Source organism: Aquarana catesbeiana, linkage group LG11 (genome assembly GCF_042186555.1).
Source record: "Aquarana catesbeiana isolate 2022-GZ linkage group LG11, ASM4218655v1, whole genome shotgun sequence".
Taxonomy (NCBI): Eukaryota; Metazoa; Chordata; class Amphibia; order Anura; family Ranidae; genus Aquarana; species Aquarana catesbeiana.
The window spans coordinates 204,180,088-204,198,250 of record NC_133334.1 but is presented as its reverse complement, the minus strand read 5'-3'; the positions used below and the strand labels follow the sequence as shown (position 1 = coordinate 204,198,250).

The 18,163-nt window shown below is 41.6% G+C and overlaps 1 protein-coding gene across 2 annotated transcripts in view; it reads left to right on the top strand.

Moving 5' to 3' along the window:
* Positions 1-18,163, top strand: part of EDC4 (enhancer of mRNA decapping 4) — a 470,500-nt gene that overhangs the window by 67,284 nt on the left and 385,053 nt on the right. For both annotated transcript variants that reach the window (XM_073605174.1, XM_073605175.1), the window contains exon 4: positions 8,626-8,725. In XM_073605174.1, the coding sequence (XP_073461275.1) occupies positions 8,626-8,725 (100 nt within the window). The remainder of the gene's footprint in view (positions 1-8,625; positions 8,726-18,163) is intronic.

Sequence of the window (18,163 nt, the reverse complement as noted above, 5' to 3'; positions counted from 1 at the left end):
CCCCTTGCTCCCCACTGGAATGGGAAATTAGTCCGTAATTGTGTGAGGGTAGAGGGAGTTAGGGATATATTAAGGGCTTCTGTCTTAGACATATTGAGCTTAAAATTACTTAAGTCTCTAAATCTGCGAAACTCCTGCATTAACCGCTTCAATACCGGGCCAATTCTGACACTTTGCTCCTACATGTAAAAATCATCATTTTTTTGCTAGAAAATAACATAGAACCCCCAAACATTATATATGTTTTTTTAGCAAAGACCCTAGAGAATACAATGGCGGTTGTTGCAACTTTTTATCTCACACAGTATTTGCACAGGAATTTTTCGAACGCGTTTTTTTGGGGAAAAAAACTGTTTTGTGTTTAAAAAAAAAAAACAAAACAGTAAAGTTAGCCCAATGTTTTTGCATTTTGTGAAAGATGAAGTTACGACGAGTAAATAGATACCTAACATGTCACGCTTCAAAATTGCACACGCTCGTGGAATGGCGCCAATGTTCGGTACTTAAAAATCCCCATAGGCGATGCTTGAAATTTTTTTACTGGTTACATGTTTTGAGTTACAGAGGAGGTCTAGGGCCAAAATTATTGCTCTCGCTCCAACGTTCGCGGCGATACCTCACATGTATGGTTTGAACACCGTTTTCATATGTGGTCGGGACTTACGTATGCGTTCGCTTCTGCGTGCGAGCACACGGGGACAGCGGCGCTTTAAAAAATTTTTTTTTTATTGTTATATATATTTTTTTTTTTTTTTTTTTTTTTTTTTTTTTTTACACTTTTTTTTGAAAAAAAAAAAATTGATCACTTTTATTCCTATTACAAGGAATGTAAACATCCCTTGTAATAGCAATATAACATGACAGGTGCTCTTAATAGTGAGATATGGGGTCAATAAGACCCCATATCTCACCACTAGGCTGGGAAGCCTGAAATAAAAAAAAAAAAATAAAACGATCTTCGCTTCCAAGCTGAAGCGGCGCCGTTTTTTTGAATGGAGAGGCCGGGCGTGACGTCATAACATCGCGCCCGGCCTCCGACGATCATGGAGACTCCGGGGACCATCTGGTCCGCCGGAAATCTCTAAGATCTACATCCGGCGCCGGCGGATCCACTCTCCGCCTCACCGATCGTAACGGTGAGTCGGAGCAGGCACCGGAGGGCGGCGGGAGGGGGGGGGACGTCCCCTCTCGCCTCCCATAGGAACGATCAAGCGGCGGAACGGCCGCTATAATCGTTCCTATGGTGTAGAGATTCGCCGGCTGAAACCGGCAATATCTGAATGATGTTTGTAACTACAGCCATCATTCAGATATACCTGCTCAAAGCCAAGGACGTCATATGACGTCCTTGGTATCGAAGTGGTTAAGAAAGGTAGGGAGGTATGGGGTTGTTGAATGAGATGTTTACAAGTTTGAAAACATTTTTTTTAGCTAGAAAATTACTTGGAACCCCCAAACATTATACATTTTTTTTCTAACACCCTAGAGAATAAATTTGCAGTCGTTGCTATACTTTCTGTCACACCGTATTTGCGCAGCAGTCTTTTTTTTGGAAAAATACACCTTTTTGAATTAAATAAGACAACCATAAAGTTAGCCTAATTTTTTTTATATACTGTGAAATATAATGTTACGCAGAGTAAATTGATACCCAACATGTCACGGTTCAAAATTGCGCCCGCTTGTGGAATGGCGACAAACTTTTACCCTTAAAAATCTTCATAGGCGACGTTTAAAAAAATTCTACAGGTTGCATGTTTTAAGTTACAGAGGAGGTCTAGGGCTAGAATTATTGTTCTCGCTCTACCGATCGCGGCGATGCATGTGTGGTTTGAACACCGTTTTCATATGCGGGCGCTACTCACGTATGCGTTCTCTTCTGCATGCGAGGTCGGCGGAACGGGGCGTGTTTAAAAATTTTGTTTTGTTTTGTTTTTTTTTTCCTTATTTATTTTACCTTTTTTTATATTTACACTGTTCTTTAAAAAAAAAAAAATAAAAATTGTGTCACTTTTATTCCTAATACAAGGAATGTAAACATCACCTGTAATAGAAAAAAAAGCAAGACAGGACCTCTTAAATATAAGATCTGGGGTCAAAAAGATTTACACAAAAGTGAAATAAATAAATGAAAATATTGTCATTTAAAAAAATGATTTAAAAAAAGAAAAAAATGGCCCTTTAATGCTATGGGCGGAAGTGATGTTTTGACGTCGCTCCTTCCCTGCACATGTCTCCAGGCCACTGACGTGAAAGGACCGTCTCGCCGCTGCTGACTGCTCCGGTAAGCGGCGGAGGGTACCGGAGCACGGCGGGGGGGCCCCTCTCCCGCCACCGATAAAAGTGATCTTGCGGCACGGGGATACCAGGGTTATGGCAGCTAGCTGCTGCCATAACAACAATATCCGTCCTCAAGTGGTTAAAGGGCCATTTTTTTAAACTCTTACTTTTATTTTTCCACGGTTTAAAAAAAAAAAAGGTAAAATGAGAAAAAAAAATTGTAAACTTGCCCCATCCCACCGAGCTCGTGTGCGGAAGCGAACGCATACGTGAGTAGCACCCTCATATGAAAACGGTGTTCAAACCACACATGTGAGGTATTGCCGTGATCGGTAGAGCAAGAGCAATAATTCTAGCCCTAGACCTCCAATGTAACTCAAAACATGCAACCTGTAGAATTTTTGAAACGTCGCCTATGAAGATTTTTAAGGGTAAAAATTTGCCATTCGAGCGGGCGCAGTTTTGAAGCGTGACATGTTGGGTATCAATTTACTCAGCGTAACATTCTTTCACAATTTAAAAAAAAATTGGGCTAACTTTACTGTTGTCTAATTTTTTTAATTAAAAAAAGTGTATTTTTTCCAAAAAAAGTGCGCTTGTAAGACCGCTGCGCAAATACGGTGTGACAGAAAGTATTGCAACGACCACCATTTTATTCTCTAGGGTGATAGAAAAAAAATGTATAATGTTTGGGGATTCTAAGTAATTTTCTAGCAAAAAACTGTTTTTAACTTGTAAACACATCTAAAAAAGAGGCTCGGTCCTTAAAGTGGATGTAAACCACAAGCTATGGTGCCAATCTCTGAAAATTGATCACACCTGAAGTACTGACGGCCTATCTCATTTCTTGAGACCCTAACATGCCAGAAAAGTACAAATACCCCCCAAATGACCCCTTTTTGGAAAGAAGACATTCCAAGGTATTAGAAAGATGCATGATGAGTTTTTTGAAGTTGTCATTTTTTTCCCACAATTCTTTGCAAAATCAAGATTTTTTTTTTTTTCCCCCACAAAATTGTCATATTAGCAGGTTGTTTCTCACACACAGCATATGCATACCACTAGGGATGCAACTAACGATTATTTTCATAATCGATTAGTTGGCCGATTATTGTTTCGATTGTTCGATTAATCGGTTAATAACCTTAAAAAAAAAAAAAAAAAGCGTGGTGTATAATTTTAGGTAATATGTAAAGTTTAAAAAAAAGGCAATTTATTCCTAAATATCTCTATACACAGGGGTAAATATAAATATCCAACTATATGGTTAGGGAGTAAAATCTTTAATCCACTCTGAGAATAACAGACGAGATATACTGAATATACTATTAGAGGTTGAATCTGGTAAATATCATCGGACTCCGATCAAATTTTTTTATTCAAAGAAAAATAAAGTTATAGACTGTTTTGCAGATTTTCAAACAGAACTGTAATATTATATGCTTTTCTGCAGCTTCTCCATTGCAGTATATTGAACCAAAAAAACACCGTTTTGCATTGAAAAAGGTCCTTGACCCTTTCCAAATACACAGCAGCTGAAAAAAGCATAGATGTGAACGTTAAATGAACTGTAGTGCATTTCTGCAAAAAAACACATGGGTGGGGAACCAGGCCTAAGACATATAGTAACATAATAGAGTTAAAAAAAAAATTAAAAATTAGCCTTTTGTTTTTTTTACTGTGCAACAGTGAAAGTAATATTTACAATCAAGATCATTTGCTCTTTTTGTACTATAAAGGGCTACTTTTAGTTTTTTTTACCCTCATTATGTTACTGGCCGATTAATCGATTATGAAAATAGTAATCGATTAATTTCATAATCGATTCGTTGTCGATTAATTGATTAGTTGTTTCGGCCCTACATACCACAAATTACATCCCAAAACACATTCTGCTATTACTCTCGAGTACGGTGATACCACTTGTGTGAGACTTTTACACAGCGTGGCCACATACAGAGGCCCAACATGCACGGAGCACCTTCAGGCGTTCTGGAGCACCCAGGCCAATTCTGACATTTCTCTCCTACATGTAAAAATCATAATTTATTTGCTAGAAAATTACATAGAACCCCAAAACATTATATATGTTTTTTTTTAGAAAAGACCCTAGAGAATACAGTGGCAGTCGTTGCAACTTTTTATCTCACACGGTATTTGCGCAGCAATTTTTCGAGCGAGTTTTTTTTGAAAAAAAAAAAAGTTTTGTGCTTTAAAAAAAAAACAAAACAGTAAAGTTAGCCCAATATTTTTGCATAATGTGAAAGATGAGGTTATGCCGAGTAAATAGATACCTAACATGACACCCTTCAAAATTGCACATCCTCGTGGAATGGCGCCACACTTCACTACTTAAAAATCCCCATAGGAGACGCTTTAAAATTTTTTACTGGTTACATGTTTTGAGTTACAGAGGAGGTCTAGGGCTAAAATTATTGCTCTCGCTCTACCGATCACAGCGATACCTCACATGTGTGGTTTGAACACCATTTTCATATGTGGGCGGGACTTACGTATGCGTTCGCTTCTGCATGCGAGCACGCGGGACACGGGGAAAAAAAAAAAATTTTTTTTATTGTTCATTTTACTTTATTTTAATTTAACGCTTTTTTCTAAAAAATAAATTTTTTGATCACTTTTATTCCTATTACAAGGGATGTAAACATCCCTTGTAATAGGAATATGGCATGACAGGTCCTCTTTACAGTGAGATATGGGGTCAATAAGACCCCACATCTCACCTCTAGGCTGGGAAGCCTGGAATAAAAAAAAAAAAGATCCTGGCTTCGATCCTAGCGGTGAGTCGGTAGAAGCACCTGAGGGCGGCGGGGGGGAGTCCCCTCTCACGTCCCCTCTCACGTCCCCTCTCACGTCCCCTCTCACGTCCCCTCTCACGTCCCCTCTCACGTCCCCTCTCACGTCCCCTCTCACGTCCCCTCTCACGTCCCCTCTCACGTCCCCTCTCACGTCCCCTCTCACGTCCCCTCTCACGTCCCCTCTCACGTCCCCTCTCACGTCCCCTCTGAACGTTCAAGCAGCGGAACAGACGCTATGATTGTTCTCATGGTGTAGGGAATCGCCGGCTGAAAAAGCTGATATCTGAATGATGCCTGTAGCTGCACCCATCATTCAGATATCCCCACACAAAGTCAAGGACGTCGTATGACTACTGGCGGGCGGGAAGTGGTTAAAACACATTTTTTTTAACACAAAATTTTCCATTTATACAATATTTCTAACACATAGCACTTACCAAAAATGACACCCCAAAATAGATTCTCCTACTCCTCCTGAGTACTGCGATACCACATATGTGAGACTTCCACAGCCTGGCCACATACAGAGGCCGAGTATGGCCGGGTATGGCTGAGCATGGCAGGATATCACAGAGTATAGCAGAGCATGGCTGGGTATTGCGGGGCATTGCAGAGTATTGCGGGGCATTGCAGAGTATTGCGGGGCATTGCAGAGTATTGCACCGGGAATTGCGGGGCATTGCAGAGTATTGCAGAGTAGTGCTGGGTATTGCTGAGCATGGGGGCGATGGCTGAGCATGGATGGATGGATGTGACTGTATTTGTCACTGAGCAGCGTTGTGTTCACTACACATCCAGCCCACAGCGCTGCTCCCATCCGATCCCTCCCCCTCTGTGTACCGATCGGTACACAGAGGGGAGAGAGGAACCGGCGTCATGTTTGTTTACATGTGATCGCTCCGTCATTTGAGTTGAGTGCTGTAAGACTTTGTTGAAATCCATGTTCAGATGTTTACCACTATAACCAAACTATATTTGGGATTTTTAAAGGTGTTAAAACACTTTAATGCCCTGTACACACGATAGGATTTTTCGACAACAAAATCCATGTTTTTTTCCTGACCTATATTGGCTCAAACTTGTCTTGCATACACACGGTCACACGAATGTTGTCGGAAATTCCGAACGTCAAGAACGTGGTGACGTACAACACGTACGATGAGCCGAGAAAAATGAAGTTCAATAGCCAGTGTGGCTCTTCTGCTTGATTCCGAGCATGCATGGAATTTTGTGCGTCAGAATTGTGTACACACGATCGGAATTTATGAAAACGGATTTTGTTGTCGGAAAATTTGAGATCCAGACCTCAAATTTTGTGTGATGGAAATTGCGATGGAAAATATCCGATGGAGCCTTCACACGGTCCGAATTTCCGACAACAACCTCGCACATTTCGCACATTTGTCGTCTGAAAGTCCGACCGTGTGTACGGGGCATTAGAGATCTTTCCACTGAAAGTACTTCTGAGAAAATACAACCTGTATATAGTAGGCCTGCAATTATAATTCTCCCCTCCAAACCAGGACACTTTTTATTGGACAGTGCTTTTTCAAACTTTGACCTTATTAGCATATGAACACCACAGAAGTGATGTATTTGGGGTATAAAATAGAGAGGCAAAATTATTACGTTGTTTGGTGGGAAAATGCAAGTAAAAAACACACAAAATATTGTGAGTTTTTTTTTTACAAGCCTTTACCTTTTTCTTCTCTTCAGTTGGTAATTTGCATGCATTTTCCAGGGGAAATGGCGTTAGAGGCGTTCCCATTAAAAAAATAAAAATAAAATAAAAGTCAGTAGCTACAAATACTGCAGCTGCTGACTTTTAATTGGACACTTACCTGTCCCAGGGTCCAGTGATGCGGGGGATGGAAGCCCCGCTCGTCTCCCCCTCCGTTCGGCGGCGCCGGCATTGCAACTGTAGGTGCCGGGCTGTGGCTTCACAGCCTGACACCCACTGCGCATGTGCGAGTGGCGCCACGTGCCGTGATTGGCTGCTCAGTCATCTGGGACCTGTAATGGGTCCCAAATGATTGACAAGAGGGAGGGAGCAGAGCCGAGCCCTTCCTGTGCTGAGGGGAAGTGATGTCACCAGCCCAGGCACAGAAAGAGGCAGACTACGAGGGACCCCCTAGCAACAGGCATTTAGAGGTGTGAAAAAAAAAAAAAATTTTTAGGCACATTCATGTAAATTTTTTTTTTTTTTTGGGTGGAACACCACTTTGTCCCCCCACCCCCCCCCACCCCCAATAGTTGGTACTCTTTTAACCACTTCAGCCCCGGAAGAATTTACCCACTTCCTGACCAGAGCACTTTTTGCGATTCGGCACTGCGCCGCTTTAACTGACAATTACGCAGTCGTGCGACGTTGCACCCAAACAGAATTGACGTCCTTTTTTTCCCCCCACAAATAGAGCTTTCTTTTGGTAGTATTTGATCGCCTCTGCGGTTTTTAGTTTTTGTGCTATAAACCAAAAAAGAGCGACAATTTTGAAATAACACAGTATTTTGTACTTTTTGCTATAATAAATATCCCCATTTTTTTTTTTTTTTTTTTTAAAAAAGCTAATTTTTTCTCAGTTTAGGCCGATGTGTATTCTTCTACATATTTTTGGTAAAAAAAAAAAAATCGCATTAAGCGTATATTAATTGGTTTGCGCAAACGTTATAGCTTCTACAGAATAGGGGATAGATTTAGCATTTTTATTATTTATTTATTTTTTACCAGTAATGGCGGCGATCTGCGATTTTTATCAAGACTGCGACATTTTGGCAGACACATCGGACAATTTTGACACATTTTTGGGACCATTGGTGTTAATACAGCGATCAGTACTATAAAAATGCATTGATTACTATGAAAATGTCACTGGCAGTGAAGGGGTTAACACTAGGGTGCGCTCAAGGGGTTAACTGTGTTCCCTGGGGGTGATTCTAACTGAAGGGGGAGGGGACTGACTAGAGGAAGTGACAGATCGTGGTTCCTAGCTAATAGGAACACATGATCTGTCACTCCTGTCAGAACAGGGAAGTGTGTGTTTACACACACTCGTCCCTATTCTGTGTCTCCTGCTCACGATGGCTTGTGGCCACGAGCATTGGCACCCCCGCTGTACAACGGGGGGGCGCCTGCTATCCCGACCCCGTGAGCCGATATATATCTACGGCGGCTTGCACAGGGGAGCCAGCCTGCTGCAGTATAACTGTGGCTGGTCGGGAAGCCGTTAAAGTTCCACTTCTTTTTTTTTTTTTTGTCTTTGTTTCTATGTTTGTAGACCATGTTTGGCATCCCTGTGCTAATTAGGTCCAAAGTCAGAAAAGTTGCTGTATGTGGCTTCTATTCTATGTCAGCAAAGGGTTACCATGCAAAATTGTCTTTATTTAGATGTTTTTTCTTTTTTTGGGCAGGGATATTTTGCATACTTTTCCTACAAAACATTCTCTGATGTCTCCCTTTCTGTACTTTACAGTGAAGTTTTCATTATAAACCTTTGAGCCTTAACCTATTTTTACCTGTGTTTCCTTTCAGGTTAAAATACAGCCTGTAGCAAAATATGATTGGGAACAGAAGTACTACTATGGCAGTCTTATAGCAGTATCTAATGCTTACCTTGCATATGCCACCAGAGGTACGACATATATATAATTTTTAATTAGAAGCTTCATTTTAGATTCATGTTAATATATGTAATTATGATTAACTTGATGTAAGCATTCTTGTAAGCCAATATTTAAACAAAATAAAGTTCCTGTTTATAGGTTGCTAAGTGATTTTATATACAGGACAGCAATAGCTATGCTTTACTGTTAGGGGCATCTATAAATGGCCCAACCATTATATTTGGTGCATCAAATTTCAAGCATTGCTTACATTTATTTGGCCATATTTTACTTTCGAGGGAAGTGATGTTTAGAATTTTCAGTTCCTGGAGGCTTTTATTGTAATAGATTTGTTACTTGATTAATCTTTCGCTGTTTATGCTGTACAATGAGGGATCAATGGTACCACATAGTGTATATACTGATGATACTGTTTGGCTTATTAGCGAAGCAGGTCCCAGCTCTCCGGTGACATGATAAATCAGGGATTGACAAATACCAGGAGCCAGGTCGCCATTGTGACTAGACATGGCATCCTGGTGCCTGGGCATTTGTCAGCCCCAGTGGTGTAGTGTGGTGGCCGGCAGGCAGGTCTTACTATACCTGATGTGTGTTGGAAAGGGGTGGTGGGTTAAAGGAGGAGAGGAGCGGGACTATGAAGAGCGGGTTAGGGGAGATGCAGGGCTGTAGAGAAGTAGAATGGGCGGGTCAGGGATGAGTGGAGCTGACAGGGGCAGAGCCCCTAGCAGGAAGTGTTTAATTTGCGGCTCTGTGTGCCCATGGCTGTGTGGACTCTAGCCTTCTGCTCTGGGCTTCCGAAGCTCCTTCTACAGTGGCTCAGAGTTGGATCTGGGTAGCCTAGGAGCCCACTACCTTACCCCCCTGGACAGCCCGGAGCTGGTGCGTCCAGCTAACAGTACAGCCTTGTTTGTGCCCATCAGTGCAGCCTCATCCATGCCCATCAGTAGAGCCTTGTAAGTGCAGCCCCATTGGTGCCCACCAGTGCAGCCTCGTGAGTGCCGCCTCATCAGTGCCCACCAGTGCATCCTCATCAGTGCATCTTTTCAAAATGTTTGATCTTTTTTTTTTTTTTTTTCATGTATTTAGCAAAAAATAAAAAACTTTAAAAGTAGTTGTCAAAACTGTGACCGTGCTGAAAGCTGAAAAGTGGCCTGGGCAGGAAGGGGGTGAAAGTAACCAGTAGGCAAGTGGTTAAAAAACTGGCTCCTAACTTTTTAAGTTGGCTCCTAGATTCAGAGCAGATTTGTCAAGCCGTCTTTCCTGTCTTTCTCATGTTTGATGGTCTGTAGTTATCTGAGCTGTTGACAGGATGAACCCTACAATTGCTGCTAACTTTTTTAAGGCTGATATTAGTCTTTTTTTTAAATGTCTTCTTCATAACATTTTTAAATGAAGAAAAAAATTGTCACATGCTAAAATCCATATAATGTGGGATTGGAGGCAAAATCTCATCTTTCAGGTTCTTTCATTAACCAACCACTTCAATACCGCACGTAGTCAAATGATGCCCTTGACTTTGTGCGGGGATATCTGAATGATGCCTGCAGCTACAGGCATCATTCAGATATCATTCTTTCCAGCCGGCGATTCTGTGCACGATAAGATCATAGTGGCAGTTCCGCTGCTTGATCGTTCTTATAGGCGACGGGAGGGGATGTCACATTCCTTGTAATAGGAATAAAAGTGATCAAAAAAAGTGTAAAAAAAAAAAGTGTAAAAAAAAAAAGTGTAAAAATAAAAAAATAAAAATTTTTTTTTTAAAACGTTCCTGTCCCCGGTAGCTCAGAAGTGAACGCACACGAAAGTCCTGCCCACAAATGTAAACACCGTTCAAACCACACATGTGAGGTATCGCCGTGTGCGTTAGAGCGTGTGCAACAATTCTAGCACTAGACCTCCTCTGTAACTCTAAACTGGTAACCTGTAAAAATTTTCAAAGCTTTGCCTATGGAGATTTTTAAGTACGAAAGTTTGGCGCCATTCCATGAGTGTGCGCAATTTTAAAGCGTGACATGTTGGGTATCTAGTTACTCGGCCGTAACATCATCTTTCACATTATACAAAAAGATTGGGCTAACTTTACTGCTTTTGTTGTTTTTTAATTCATGAAACCGTTTTTTTATTAAAAAAAAGGCGTTTGAAAAATTATTGCGCAAATACCGTGCGAGATAAAAAGTTGGAATGACCGCCATTTTATTCCCTATGGTGTCTGCTAAAAAAAAAACATATATAATGTTTGGAGGTTCTGAGTAATTTTCAAGGAAAAAGATGATTTTTACATGTAGGAGAGAAGTGCTAGAATAGGCCTGGTATAGAAGTGGTTAAAGTGGTTGTAAACCGCAGTCATGGAATTTGAGCAAAGCACATCTGCAGTGTTTACTTATCTCTCTCCAAAGCTCTGAGTGTCCTTTCTCTCTGGTGCTTTGTTCCACTGTTATCAGCATGAGTCACTTCTGAGAATTTTTCTGGACACATGAGATTTTGTGTCAGGAGGAGGGAGGGAAAAGTGCTCAGAATGGAGCTTGTGGCTTCATGCACACTGGGTTTAAACTGGAAGTAAAGCTGATTTTAAACAAATGGCTGACAGGCTGGGAATTAATGACAAAAGAGGCCCTATTGGTCTCTTCTGCCATAAATGCATCCTTCTCAATGTCATCTGTCATGTTCACTGAGCCACGCATGCGCAGCTCAGCGAACATTTATGACCCCTGATCTCTGCTGAGTCGATGTGACTGCCGTGCACATGCTAGGGAGTGACATCATTATGGCCTAGCCTATCAAATGGGCGAAGGCACGGGACCCGTAAGGAAGTTTTTAAATATCCCTTGTAATAGGAATAGGGCATGACAGGTCCTCTTTATGGAGAGATCTGGGGTCTATAAGTCCCCAGATCTCTCCTCTATGCTGGAAATCCTGAGAGCTGGGAGAAGCATTGGAGGGAGGCTGGAGGATGGGGGGGGGGGGGAACGTCTCCTCCCGCTGCCTGTAAAAGCAATCAAGTGGCTAAATAGCCGCTATGATGGCTTCTACATTGCAGGGTATCGCCGGCTGAAGAAAACATTTCTGAATGATGCCGCAAGCATCATTCAAATATCTCCACTTAAAATCCAGGATGTCATGTGATGGCCTCCTGGTGGGAAGTGGTTAAAAAAACACCACTTTTCTTGGCAGAAATAAATTCTCATATAGAACCCATTTTGTACATAGTTTAGGGGAGTTTCGCGTTTTTTTTTTTTTTTCTGCCAGAAAGCTCCAATCAGAAACGCAAACCAGGAGGTTTTTTTTTTCGTGCCGCTAAGCTTAAAATATGCCTCTAATCGTCCTAATGTGTAAGGAAAAACCGCTCTAGATCAAATGGCAATATTGATTAGAAAATTATAAATTTAACATATAAAAAGTCCAAACAGCAGCAGCTTAATTGCAGGATATCACAAAACATAGAATGGAAGGGAGAAGCTGTGCTATATCTATATCTAAACCATCAATGACTTATAGATAACAAATATGTGTGCATTGACAAAGTCCATAAAAAACACCCAGGTGAGCTTGATCCAAACTTAAAGGGGTTGTAAAGGTAAAAGTTTTTTCACCTTAATGCATTCTATGCATTAAGGTGAAAAAACTTCTGACAGAACCGCCGCCCCCAGCCCCCCCGTTTTACTTACCTGACGCCTCGAAAGTCAGCTTCGCGTTCCCGACATCTGTTCCTCCGCTCACCCTGGCCGCTGATTGGCTGCAGTGGATGGATTGAAAGCAGCGCAGCCATTGGCTCGCGCTGCTGTCAATCACATCCGATGACGCGGCGCGCCGGGGGGCGGGGCCGAGTGATACAGCGAGCGGCTATAGCCGCCGGCTGTATCACGGGAGCGCGCCCGCAAGCACTCACCACCGTGCGAGAGAGCTCGCATGAAGGTGGTAAATGCTTGCGGGGAGGAGCTGAGACAGCCGCCGAGGGACCCCAGAAGACCAGGTTCGGGGCCACTCTGTGCAGAACGAGCTGCACAGTGAAGGTAAGTATGACATGTTTGTTATTTTTAAAAAAAAAAAAAAAACACCTTTACAACCCCTTTAAGTGCCGCCACCTAATAGAAAACTCGCTTACCAGATGGCAAGCAAAAGCATGCAGATGGCTATAGCCCAGCCACGGCCTTTGCTTGATAAGGGAACGTCCAGACTAATATACCCAGATGTAACGCAATCAGTGTAAGAGCCCTTGCACACTGGGGCGGGGGGCGGCGTCGGCGGTAAAACGCCGCTATTATACCCCCCGCTAGCGGCCGAGAAAGGGTTAAATACCACCGCAAAGCGCCTCTACAGAGGCGCTTTGCCGGCGATATAGCCGCGCCGTCCCATTGATTTCAATGGGCAGGAGCGGTAAGGGAGCGGTATACACACCGCTCCTTCACTGCTCCGAAGATGCGGCTGGCAGGACTTTTTTTACCGTCCTGCCAGCGCATCGCTCCAGTGTGCAAGCCCTCGGGGCTTGCACACTGGATACACAGCAGCGGCACTTTCAGGGTGGTTTGCAGGCGCTATTATTAGCGCAATAGCGCCTGCAAACCGCCCCAGTGTGCAAGGGCTCTTACGCAATCACCTGTGATCGTGGATGTCCAGTAGCCCCGGTAACTGGTCTGTGTATCAGCCTTTTAGAAGGTGTCTATGCGTCGCTTTAACTGACAATTGCGCGGTTGTGCAATGTGGCTCCCAAACAAAATTGACGTCCTTTTTTTCCCACAAATAGAGCTTTCTTTTGGTGGTATTTGATCACCCCTGCAGTTTTTTTATTTTTTGCGCTATAAACAAAAAAAAAAGCGACAATTTTGAAAAAAACGCATTATTTTTTACATTTCGCTATAATAAATATCCCCCAAAACCATATTACATTTTTTTTTCTTCAGTTTAGGCCGATATGTATTCTTCTACATATATTTCATAAAAATACAAAAATAAAAAAAACGCAATAAGCGTTTATTGGTTTGCGCAAAAGTTATATGTTATAGAGTATACAAAATAGGGGATAGTTTTTTGGCATTTTTATAAATTTTTTTTTTTACTAGTAATGGCGGTGATTAGTGATTTTTTATCGTGACTGTGACATTATGGCGGACACATCGGACATTTTTGACACATTCTTGGGACCATTGTCATTTATAAGGCAATCAATGCTATACAAATGCACTGTATTCCTGTGTAAATGACACTGGCAGTGAAGGGGTTAACCACTAGGTGGCAGTGTAGGGGTTAAGTGTGTCCTGGGGAGTGTTTATAACTGTTGGGGGGGGGGGGGCTGTGTGTGATCCCTGGTCCCGATCACAGGGAGCAGAGATAAGTGACACTGTCACTAGGCAGAACGGGGAGAGGCTTGTTTACATTAGCATCTCCCCGTTCTTCCTCCCTGTGAGACGTTCGCTGGTAGATGTCCGCGGGACCTGGGACCCGTGACCTGACTCACAGAGTTTGGAGCGCTCACAGGCCGCCCCTTACAGGGCAACGTACGGGTACGTGATTTTGCCTGTATGTGCCCTTCTGCCACAGTGTATCTGCGTGAGGCGGTTGGCAAGCGGTTAAGTAATTGTGAATGGAGCCTCTCTATTCACAACACAGTTCTTCTGTGTGGAGGGGGATGGGTTCCCTTTTCTCCAGTCAGCCTTTACACACTAACTGCAGTCTCTTCACCCTCTCCTCTATGCTGCTCACAGATGAAGAAAAATTTTTAACACAATCTGCACTTTTGAAAGGTTATAGAGAGAAGACTGCAGATTAACAAGTAAAACCCATGTAGCATCATCTGAGGCTGTTCACTTCACTGCATATATGTGAGGGTTTACAACCACTTTAACTACATATACATTTTTAATATAATTTCTTTCTTTTTTACCAGGTGGTGTCCTCCTAATCTTAGTCCACCAGTAGCCTAGCAGAGTCCTGAAACCATGTTTCCGATTCTTTTAGGGTCTGTTCACACTGAACGAACAGCTACTGGAGAGTAAACTGCTATGCTTTCTTCTCTGGCAGCTGTCCTTTGTCTGCGATATGGGACGGTATGGTACATGATTCAGCGCATCACACAGCTCCCTTTTTTTTTTTTTCCCCCTGAACTTTATTTGAAGTGTACAAAATTAAAAACAGTTAAAAACAAGGGGTGGGTGCAGCGCTAGACAGTGTATATATCCAATATTAAAAAACAAAAAATGTAAATTTACTTTCAAATTTTCGGAAATGGTGAAAAAATCCAAAAAGTGAAAAACTACGGCAGAGTTCAAATACATTAAAATTGAAAAATTGCATCTATATTAGTGTCAAACCCAATATAACAATGGTGAACTCTAGTAGCAACAGAATAATGTGCTCACATACCAAAATTGATTAATAGCAAACATCAAAAATAAATGATGTGAAACCTAAAAAGGTGCTCATATGAATAAACTTAGTATTCTATAACTAAGTAAATAAAGAAAATTCACAAAAACATTGAAGAACGACAAAGACAAAATACCAAAAAATATATAGAAAATTGAAAAAATAAAAAATAGAAAGTAAAAATAAACTGAAACACAGTCCCAAATGAATTGGAAGGTGAACCAAGAAATGTCAGTGCAGGTGTGGAGACAAGATGTTAACACGAAACCATGAAGAAAAGATCCCTTCCTCCAAAAGGCTTTGCACCCGTAGTGAGTATGTAGTCTCCTTACCCGAAAACATGACCCCCAAAGCGGTCTCACTAAGCTCAGGGAATTCGGTCTCCCAAAAACCTATGGATGTCCCAAATTACTGGATCCGTGTCACTCAGAAACCTAAACAAGAAATGCCCCCCTAGTGTAGTATTTAAAAGAATAATTTAATACGCTCAAATAGATTGCACCTACAGGACAAAGATCTTAAATGTGCGGTGTAACACAATGGATTAGAGTAGCGGCGTCTCCTTGGGCTTCCTCCATCTACTGCTTGCTGTACCATTAATCTTTTCTTCATGGTATCGTGTTAACATCTTGTCTCCACACCTGCACGGACATTTCTTCACCTTCCAATTCATTTGGGACTGTTTCAGTTTATTTTTACTTTCTACTTCTTTTTTTTTTTTTTTTTTTTTATTTTCTATATATTTTTTGGTATTTTGTCTTTGTCGTTCTTCAATGTTTTTGTGAATTTTCTTTATTTACTTAGTTATAGAATACTAAGTTTATTCACATGAGCACCTTTTTAGGTTTCACATCATTTATTTTTGATGTTTGCTATTAATCAATTTTGGTATGTGAGCACATTATTCTGTTGCTACTAGAGTTCACCATTGTTATATTGGGTTTGACACTAATATAGATGCAATTTTTATGCAATTTTTCTATTTTAATGTATTTGAACTCTGCCGTAGTTTTTCACTTTTTGGATTTTTTCACCATTTCCGAAAATTTGAAAGTAAATCTACATTTTTTGTTTTTTTAATATTGGATATATACACTGTCTAGCACTGCACCCTCCTCTTGTTTTTCACTGATTTGAGTTTTGTATTTAGGACTTCTGGTGCCGGCAGCTTTTCTACTTGAGTTATTTCAAATTTTTTATTTCTAGCGCAGCATTAACCGCTTAGGTTCTTTTATGGTTCTCTACAGTTGGCTGCGATAAAATGCAGCATGTCTGCATTTTATCACAACTCTCTGCAGCACAGCTGTGGGCTAAATTTGCAGTCAATAGGACACACCGAAAACGATGCAGTAAAACGCTGGTCACCACCTGTGATGTGAATTGGCAATTAGATTATAGTACATTGAACCGTTAATTTTGTTTTCTGCGTTGCCTTACCTTTTGTAGAACAGTTGGTTAAATCAATCCTAGAGATTTAAGGAGAAAAGAAATTCATGCACAGAATAAAAATAAGCAGCAAACACAACATGAACAAATCACTAATACCATATGGGTTTGAACCAGGGTGGATTTGATTTAAATCAAGTCGATTTAAATCGCTAGTAAAAAGGCTTGCTTTAAATCAACTTGCTTTAAATCATCATTTTTAAATAATAACTGTAATTTCTTTTCTGCAGCGGCTCCTTCTCTGACCCGCTGTTGACTCACCGACAGTCCCATTCACATTAATGGGATGGCTGGTGATTCGGCAGTGACACAACAAGGTGAGTGTTGTGATGGCAGCAGGTGAGTGGATGCCCGCTAACCAGCGCTGCCATGATGGAACTGAAATGACAGGTGCTCTTTTTAAATGTAAGGACTTACTGGTAGTTAGAACAATGCGAAACAATGGAACAAAGGAATATTCCTGAACTTTGTTTTATCTCATGGCTACTGTGAAATTGTGTGACTGTATCAATGCAGTGCATGTTATCTCAGCTTGCAGAGCTTGGATTTATTGAATGAGTTTACCAGAAATTTAAATACCGTATATACTCGAGTATAGGTCAATCTGAATATAAGCCGATGTCCCTAATTTACCACAAAAAAATAGGAAAAACTTATTGACCTGAGTATAAGCCGAGGGTGAGAAATGCAGCAGCTACTGCAAGTAGAAAGAGGGTCAACAATGCCCATCTGCAGCATGTGTCCCTGTGTCCTGTGCAACCTACATATGTCCTCTGCATGTGTCCGGTGCATGTGTCACCTGCATGTGTCCGGTGCATGTGTCACTTACCTGTGTTTTGCGTGTGTCACCTACCTGTGTCCGGTGTATCTGTCACCTACCTGTGTCCTGTGCATGTGTCCCTGTAGCGATCTGCATCGTGTGCCTCTCTGCATCCACTGATCAGCGTGTGATTAATAACATTCGGCAGCCATTCCACTGTTCAAAAGCCACGCCTCCTCCTTGTCTGTGATAGGCAGAACACTAATTTCCCAGCAGTCAGCCTATCACGGACATCCGCTCATCCTCATACCACAGACGAGGATGAGAGGATGTCCATGATAGGCTGAATGCTGGGAAATGGAGTGTTCTGCCTATCATAGATAAGGAGGAGGCGCGGCTTTTGAACAGTGGAATGGCCACCGTCTGTCTGCATGACACGCTGATCATGTAGGCAGACGGCGATGACTCGAGGGATATAAGCCAAGGGGGCACTTTCAGCCTAAAAGAAGGGCTGAAAATCTCGGCTTATACTCGAGTATATACGGTATTGCAGAATACACACCCTAATGCTACATAACTAAGCTCCATTTAATGCTTAACAAACTAAATTATTAATGTATCTTAAATAGAAAACTATCTTTTAGATGGATTTTTACTCCAAAAGCATTTTATTAAAAAAAATTTGAAAAAAAATCATAAATCGATTTTAACCACTTCAGCCCCGGGGTATTTGGCTACTCAGTGACTGGAGCACTTTTTACAATTTGGCACTGCGCTGCTTTAACTGGTAATTGCGCGGTCATGCAATGCTGTAACCAAATTAAATTTGTGTCCTTTTTTTCCAACAAATGGCTTTCTTTTGATGGTATTTGATTGCCTC